Source organism: Phoenix dactylifera, unplaced genomic scaffold, assembly GCF_009389715.1.
Source record: "Phoenix dactylifera cultivar Barhee BC4 unplaced genomic scaffold, palm_55x_up_171113_PBpolish2nd_filt_p 000353F, whole genome shotgun sequence".
In the NCBI taxonomy this organism is placed as follows: Eukaryota; Viridiplantae; Streptophyta; class Magnoliopsida; order Arecales; family Arecaceae; genus Phoenix; species Phoenix dactylifera.
The window spans coordinates 374639-383250 of record NW_024067811.1 but is presented as its reverse complement, the minus strand read 5'-3'; the positions used below and the strand labels follow the sequence as shown (position 1 = coordinate 383250).

At 39.7% G+C, this 8612-nt stretch overlaps 1 protein-coding gene across 1 annotated transcript; it reads right to left on the bottom strand.

The window, feature by feature from the left end:
• Positions 1 to 4424: 4424 nt before the first annotated feature.
• LOC120105740 (zinc finger BED domain-containing protein RICESLEEPER 2-like) lies at positions 4425 to 6439 on the bottom strand. Its single transcript, XM_039118462.1, has 4 exons — positions 5315 to 6439; positions 4974 to 5223; positions 4793 to 4875; positions 4425 to 4704 (listed from the first exon to the last, which is right to left on the bottom strand). The coding sequence occupies exons 1-3, from the start codon at positions 6437 to 6439 to the stop codon at positions 4802 to 4804; spliced, it is 1449 nt and encodes a 482-aa protein (XP_038974390.1). The 3' UTR covers positions 4425 to 4704; positions 4793 to 4801.
• Between the last annotated feature and the right edge of the window lie 2173 nt (positions 6440 to 8612).

The following is an 8612-nucleotide window of genomic DNA, read 5'->3' as shown; positions in this document are numbered from 1 at the left end:
ATGTAAAATAAAAATAAAAATAAATTACATCTCCTTTTAGGAGGTACGCAGGCCTCTCAAAACATCAAATAAGATGCATGCAAGCATCTGAAAAATTACATGACATCGCAGATCACATCGCAGGTCATTATATTTGATACCAAAAGGGTTTGAATCCTATGATCATCACCATATGCAACAATTATAATTTTTCAGATCTGATATTTAATTGATTATCTCATGACATAGGTTGCTGATCATGCTAATCATGATTCTAAACTTTGTAATCACATTAACAATGCTATTAGAATCATCTTTTTATCATATAAAAATTAGCATGTAAAAATCAGCACCCTAGAAAAATTCTGCATGCAGAAATTTTCAGCATGCATGATCATTTAATTTTCAGATCTAATAAGCGTACTTATAGTTAATTCTTACCTTAAACTACGAAGCCTAGGCTCTGATACCACTGTTGGGAACCCGCCTATGCCGCTGATATTTCAAAACAAAAATCAGATTGCAGCGGAATCGGCATAAGCGGGATCGACGTTCATCGCATGAACGCTGTTTCTAGATCGTTCGTAGTTAAGATAAGGATTAATACTTTTAAAACCTTTAGGAAGATCAAATCTTCACCTTGTGCGAGTAGATGATCACCGCAAACTGAAGCTCGTGGTTTTAGGTTGAGGGTTCGTTTGAAGCCGTTCAAACGTCCGGCCTCTACGGGTATCCACACGAAGCAGAGGACCTGATCAAAGATTTCTTGTCTTCCTGGGGTGCTAGCTCCTTTGCAAAGACTTCTTTTGATGGCTGATCTCCTCTCTTTCTTTCAACTCTTGAATATGCTTGAGAGGAGGAAGAAGAAGGATGAAGAAGAGGATGAAGAAGAATCCCCACGCAGCCTTCTTTTCTTCCTTGCGTTGGATGAAGCAAGGGAAGGGGAGGAGACCGCCAACACTTGGAGTTCTTCTTCCCTTGCTTGCGGCTGAAACAAGGAGAGGGGAGAGGGTGGCCACGGCACAAAAGGGAGAGGAAGCAATGCTTTTAGGGCGCCGGCCTCATATGCCCTTTTATAGCCATCAAGGGCTGCTCCAAAGTAGGAGCCCTAGATGACTTTCCAAAGAGGGGGCGCCGGCCCCTTCTCTTGTGCCGTACCAAGTGATCAAGGGGGAGGGGCTTGCGCCCCTCCCTCTTGGTAAACCCTAGTCCACATTAGGGTTTGCATTGCCCTAATGTGGTCAAGCCCTAATCCTATTAGGCTTAGCCCAAGGGTGAACCAATGGATCCAATCTAGGTAAGTCCTAATCCAATTAGTACTTGAATCAATTTTGACTCAATTGAACTCTTCAATCCTAATCCAATTAGGAGTCTTATTGATTCATTAGATTAATAATTAATTGTGACTTAAGAAACCCTAATCCATATTAGGATGTATTTAATTTTAGTCCTAATCCAATCAGGACTCAATTTGAATCCGAAGTCCTAATCCAATTGGGACTTCTAGGAATCCTATTCTAAGTAGGAATTCACATTGAATTCAAAATCCTATTCTAAGTAGGATTGTGGGAATCCTAATCCGAGTAGGAATCCCAGTCCTACTCCAACTAGGGTTCCCAGTCCTAATCCAATTAGGACTCTAGGAATCCTACTCGAAGTAGGACTCTTGTTTCAAGTCCAATTAATTAATTTCCTTTGTTCCTTCTTCAACTGAATATCAATCGAATTGATTACTTGTGATTTCCAATCACTATTCAACCATCAGATCGGTCAATACTTCTAGTGTGTGTGACCCCATAGGTTCTACTCTGACTGGTAGTGAGATATATTGTGATCTCTATCACAATATCATTGAAGACTCCTTTCAATGGGTTGGAACGATTCCAACTCAACTCATTAGGGTTTATCGATCATCAAGATAATCCCTATGAGTCCCACCATCCACCAGTGACACCTAGCAGCATGTAGTGGCTACCCAGCAGAATAGAATGGTGAACCTCTAGGTGCAGTTAATATGTGATACAGTCTTACTATCGTGGATCCCTACAGGACGGAGGTCATGGACAACTCGTCAAACCCCATTGTCTGTCATATGTGAAGATTTATTCGACTTAAGTTCGAGAGTGGAAAACTCTTTCTCCACTGTGCATACTGCCCCGGCCGAGGTCTTACGAACTTAGTCTTATAAATCACATAGGATCTCTCCTTATCTATCAAGGTCGATAGATTCCTTATAGGTGCATACCCTACTCCTACAGTGAACTTACTGTAGCCAATCTACACTGCATGGACCCATATGGCTAGGGACCATGTATGTGTGCAGTCAAACTACAATAACCTCCCTGTGAGTAGCCGAAGCACCGCAGGTCAAAGGACCAGTCACACTACTGCAACATCAAGCAAGTCACTGACGAGTGGATAGACATCCAAGTGACTTCTTGTCTTGGTCACGCTCAGTACCCTTGTTCTCTAACAAGCACCTGCACTATCACTTCAGTGTCCCTACACTGTGGACTCAAGTCTCGTCCATCCAGAAGGAAAGTGATCTGTGCACTGATCGGATCGATCACCGTCCTCGTGATGATCCATTGATGAGGAGCATTTAGAAATTAATCACCAATGACACATGGCTCAAATTCTCAACTCTTGAGAATATGCATCATTATCTTATTAATTTCTTGGACGATTCATAGACACATAAATAATATGAATGAAAAGATGCCTTCTATTTATTCAATAATAAATAGTCAAGTACAAAATTATGTCCCTAGAATTAACAATGTGTCAGCCAGATTGGCTTCTAGGGCATACATCTAACATTCGGGTCATTTGGGTCGGGTCGGATCCGGGTCCGATCGGGCCTGGGTTCGGGTCCGGTCGGGTCCATGAGATGAACAAGTTTTAACCCCAGAGCAAGCAAAGTTAAACAATTGTTTTTTGCAAGCCGAGCCTATTCACACATGCAACCAATACGGAGCAGCAGAAAAAAGCAAACATTAGATGGGGGTAGCATGAAGGCACACTCAAAATGACATCAGGAGCAACAATCATTTTGGTGATAAATGAAAAAATAGCATGCAAAAGTGACAAAAATCCAAGGCACACTCAAACAGACATCAGAAGCAACTCCTCAGTGTTCATTTACAAATGATTTTGGCGACAAATGATTTACAAATTTCTTTAGTAGAATTTACAAATTTCATTTGCCCAGGAGTCATGCTCTCAGCTCCTCTGCCACTGCATCAATGAACTCCTCAGTGTTCAACCACTGGTCTCGAGTCACCCTGGAAGAGACAAAAAGGCTCGCATAAAATCATCTGTTGTTTCATTTGCCCAGAAGTCTTGCTCTCAGCTCCTCTGCCACTGCATCAATGAACTCCTCAGTGTTCAACCACTGGTCTCGAGTCACCCTGGAAGAGATGAAAAGGCTCGCATAAAATCATCTGTTGTTTGATGGTTTATAACAAACGAAAGCTACAATTTTAGAAACAATAATAGTGACATGAGAGTCAGATGGTACTTTGGTCCATGATTGAGGAGAGCAAGATCTTTAGTCATCTTTCCAGACTCCACAGTTCCAATGCAAGCAGCTTCCAGTTTCTCGGTAAAATCAAGTAGTCTAGCATTGTCATCTAGCTTTGCTCTGTTGAAAAACAAAAATTTTGGGATTCAGAATTTTCATCTAAATAATGTAGGGGCTGAAACCTAGGCGACCACAGTGCTAATGAAGTAGAACATGGTTATGGATATACAGATCGTGTTTCTCTAGAACAGACAAAAGAAACATGAAGACCTTACAAATTCTTGAAATACAAATTGTGAAAACAAATAAACAAATTCTTGAAATACATATTAGGAAAAACAAATAAAAAGAAATATTTCCAGTTAGTGCTTGCAGTTAGAACCACTACAATAATCCAAAAGAAAGCCGAAGATACCTGTGTGCAAGCCCTCGTGACCAAGCAAAGATTGAAGCAATGCTATTTATACTGGTTTCACCTCCTTTTTGGCAAACCCTGTAATGACGGGTTACTGACTTACTGTGCCATGTGCAACGCTATCTTGCCAATTCATATTCTAAAACTACCAGGCATGCTATTCCTACCATGAATGGATTCTAAATTTCTAATAAAACCAAAGTTCAATGCAGAAATATAAAGACAAATAATTTCCACAGACAAGGAACCAGATTTGCTTTAGAATATGAATACCAGATTCCAACATACCAGTACTGATATCATTAGACCAAGGGATCCAAAACCTGGAAATACAGGGGGGGAATCTGGTGACTGAGACAATGTGTTAGTGGTGTCAATGTGTCATCAATCATCCCAGTAAAATGAAAAAACTAGGGTTCATTAAGAACTAGACTTGCATGAAGAATAGCTAAGAAGGAGAGTACTCAAAAAGAAACAATATTTAAAAGAGCTGACGAAGAGCTGACATAGTACAAAAAGGGAAAGCAGAAGATATTCATGTAGAAGGATGAAGCTCAAAAGTTGAACCAATTTTTCACAGAATTTTTCAAAGCAAAATTCAACCCCATATGACAATCCAAAAAGGATGCATCACAGCATCAGCATCATATTCAGTGAATTTTAGAATTACATAACTAAGAACATGTATAATGAACCACAATTTTCTTCATCCATTCGACCACAGCTAAAGGATCACCCGCACGGCAGAAACAATCAAGAACATCAATTAAGATAGATTACCACCATCCTGCATAACTCAAAGAAGCAACATGAGATGATGCAAATTAGAGAATTCAAATGTCAATATAATAATGAAGATGATTGTTACTACTTACCAGCATAAGCTAATCATCGGTATTAATATCAACAACAGTTTCGTAATCTTCAACCTTGTATTTTGTATGAGGAGGTGGAATATCTACAAATGAAAAAAATACGAAATTAAAAATCTCAAAGTTTCTAAGCACTAGTACAGCTGGTACATGATAAAATTTATGAATGTTGTAGAAATTGAACCTGCAAGATGAGGCAAGCTATCTCGAAGCCAATCTTGTGCGCATATCAATACCTCAACCGTATTCAGAGATAGACTGCTACGAAAATTATCCAAAACCCTGCCAGCAGTGCTGAAGGCAGACTCAGATGCAACGGTAGAAACAGAAATTGCTAAGATATCACGTACCATCCTAGACAATATTGGATATTTTGATTCATTGAATTTCCAATACTGTAGAATGTCACAATTTTGATCTTCTAATGGATGAACCTGCTCCAAAAAATTAAATAGCAAGTCATTTTTATTAGAATTATTGACTAATAATTTAATGTAAGAATCCAAATTAGAGATCGTAAAATACCTTCTCTTCCAAATAGGTCTCTAATTCTGACTTCGATGGTTGGGTAACTTGTACTCCGTGGATGAATTCTTTATAGCCATGCATAAAATGATTCTCATCTCTTCCACCTTGGGATGTAGACACCCTCTTATCCACTTGAACAAGAGAGACATTTGTGCCATATAAAATTGCATAATTATCATAAAAAGTTTGAAGAACTTCACGCACTTTATTGATCTCAAATGAAGCACGATCACCATTACCATGGATTGTCTGAAAGCAATAAATAATAAGATTCATCTTATGTCTTGGATCAAGAACAACCCCTACAGCAAGAATGTGAGAGCATTCCTTCCAATATTTGTCAAATTTTTCTTGCATCTTTAAAGCCATCATCATCACAACTACATTTGAACTCCTAGATTCTTCAATCAAGAGCATATTGATTCTCCAAATTTCATAGAAATACAAATTTGCAGTTGGATTTTTTGTTTGTGAAAAAACTTCAGTTATAAGATGAAAAACCTTTAAGTTACAAATAATAATGCCTTGAGACCAATCTTCCTGATCAGTTGGCGCATTATCAAAATTAGGATCCCGGGCCACAAGTCGCATAAATACATCCTTAAATTGTATAGCATCATTTAACATGAGATATGTAGAATTCCAACAAGTAGGTACATCTATGCATATCCTTTTCTTACCATTCATCTTGAACTGTTTCACAATTCCCATAAACAATTCCAACCTTCCTTGAGATGATTTTATATATTTAACAGCCTCACGGATCCTATGAATAGCACCCTCCACTACCTTCAACCCATCCTTCACAATCAAATTAAGAATATGTGCACAGCAACGCACATGAAAGAATTTACCATCCAAAAGTAAATCTTTTCTAAATTGTTTTTGAAGTTCTGTTGCTACAACTGTATTTGCTGACAAATTATCAAGAGTGATTGAACCCAACCTTTTCTCAATATTCCAAGATAAAATACAGTTAGCTATAGCATCACTAATGACTAAGCCTGTGTGTGGTGAAGGAACCAACTTAAAATTGATAATATGTTTTTTCAGTTTCCAATCATTAGTGATGTAATGTGCAGAGAGACACATATATCCCAATGTTTGATTTGATGTCCACATATCCGATGTTAAGCTGATTCTTCCACAGTTCGTCTTGAACAAATCTTCAAGTCTTCGTTTTTCCTTTTCATAAGTTTTAAAGCAATCAGAAGACAATGTTGTCCTTGAAACAATATGAAATTCTGGTCTAAGGTTCCTAATAAACATCTGAAAGGCTGGATGTTCAATTGTTGTAAATGGCATCTCTTGTAGAATTACCATCCTTGCAAGGTCCTCACGACTTCTTTCCTGATCAAATGAATAGGGAACTAATTCGTTCAACGGAACACCATCTTTCGAAGTCACAGTGCCTATTAATATTTTCTGTTTCTTATCATGAATTTTTTTTGTCTTACAAATATTTGTATGCTTGTGAAGATGACTTGTCCCATTTTTTGGATCAGCTGAAAAAATAAAATGACAATAATTGCATTTAGCCTTGTCTTTTTGGTTTTGTACCTCACAATAGTGATTCCATATCTCCGATCTCTTTCTTTTGTTCGTTTTAGAGCTATCTGTATTAGAAGGCTCTATAGCTTGAGAACTACCATAACGAAGTACACTTGAAACTTCAACCATATTTTCATTGCTATCCATCGTAGACATTAACCTATTTTGCATAGAAATCAATAAAAATGTATGAGCATAAAATGCAACTTTATAGATGCATATAATCTAAGCTTTATAATGTCTATCATGTTATTGCACGCATAAAAAAATCATGATCAGTTTATCTACAAAATTTAAGCTAGGAACAACATTTCAGTATTCCTGAAAGCTGAAGTAAACGCCATGTCATGTAGTTAACTGTTCAAAATTACTGACAAAGTGACACTACAGACTTCATATAACTAAAGCGTACTTCATATAACTAAAGCATCTTTTAAATAGTTATAAAATGGAGGTAAATATGATTACTAAAGCACTAAGAAACTTAAAATATAGTGCACATAAAAATGAAGACCAGGTGAGAACCAAAATGATATTCGGCCAGCCCATGCAGTAACAGTCACCCTGATTCTTTCAATTAAATCAATAAATCATTATCTTCCCTCAAAGATACTCGTACTGTTTCCTTGAGATAATCCTATATTCAGCGCTGCTGCACTAGTTCGGTCCCAAGTCCCAACATCAAGTCCAGCCTCGTTGCCCTGTTACAAGACAAGCCCCCCTCGCCGGAACCTCCTCTCTGCCTATGCTAAAAAAAATACAGAGGAGGGACATATCTTGGGACGACGAAGAATGGGGAGAGGGAGATCCGCGGAATGGGGAGCCAGAAGTCGGGAGATCTAGGGCACCGCCGCATCGGGCATAGAAGCTGTCTTCTCTTCTCCGCCGCCGCAGCTCAAGATCTACTTATCCATTATCATAATAGAACAAGAATAGCATTAGCAAAATATTCTGGGAACGATTTGCAAGATATCAGGATGAAAAATATAGAGAGTAAAGAGGCCCAGACAAAGGCGACCAGCACCTGGTACAGGCGTATAGCAAGGTCCTTGGGACGCTGAAGAATGGAGAGAGGCAGAGAGGGAGATCCGCGGACTGGAGAGCCAGAAGTCGGGCACGGCCACACGTAAGCGGTCTACTCTTCTCCGCCGCCGCAGCTCAAGATCTAGGGCACGGGGCACCTAGGCACGATCGCACGGGATCGAAAAAGAGAGGAAGGTGCTCAAGATCCAGGGCACCTGGGCTGCTGGGCACGGCCGCACAGGATCAAAAAGGAGAGGAAGGCCGGAAGGCGATCGAGATCTAGGGCACGGCCGCACGGAAATACGGGATCGAAAAAGACTAAAAGAGAGGAAGGCCGAAGGCGAGAAGGCAGGATTTAGCTTTATATAGTAACGGGTCGGGTCGGGTCCCAGATCAAGATTGGGTGGACCCGACCCGACCCGAAAAATAGATCGGGTCGAAATTTAGGACTTGACCCGGCCCCGCGGGTCCTAAAATTCGGGTCGGGTCGGGTCTAAAGCGGGTCGGGTCCCGGGTCGACCCGACCCATTTGCAGCCTTAACTATACTAGTATGACGCTGGTATAGGGTTCGGTACCGATACGGCGAACCTTGCCTACAATTATTTCAATAAATTGATGTGAGCTAGTGTTAATATGTCTATAGATTTGATGACTGCAGAGGTTAAGACACTCTACATAGGACGAGGAAAAGAGAAAGATTTAGCCCTTATTTTGATGTGC

Excerpts from the sequence above, each read along its gene's own strand:
- LOC120105740 (XM_039118462.1), bottom strand. The coding sequence starts at position 6,439 with ATGTGGACATCAAATCAAACATTGGGATATATGTGTCTCTCTGCACAT. Across the intron at positions 5,224-5,314 it reads AGACCTATTTGGAAGAGAAG|GTTCATCCATTAGAAGATCA; the intron begins GTATTTTACGAT and ends TTTTTGGAGCAG. Across the intron at positions 4,876-4,973 it reads TAGCTTGCCTCATCTTGCAG|ATATTCCACCTCCTCATACA; the intron begins GTTCAATTTCTA and ends TTTCATTTGTAG.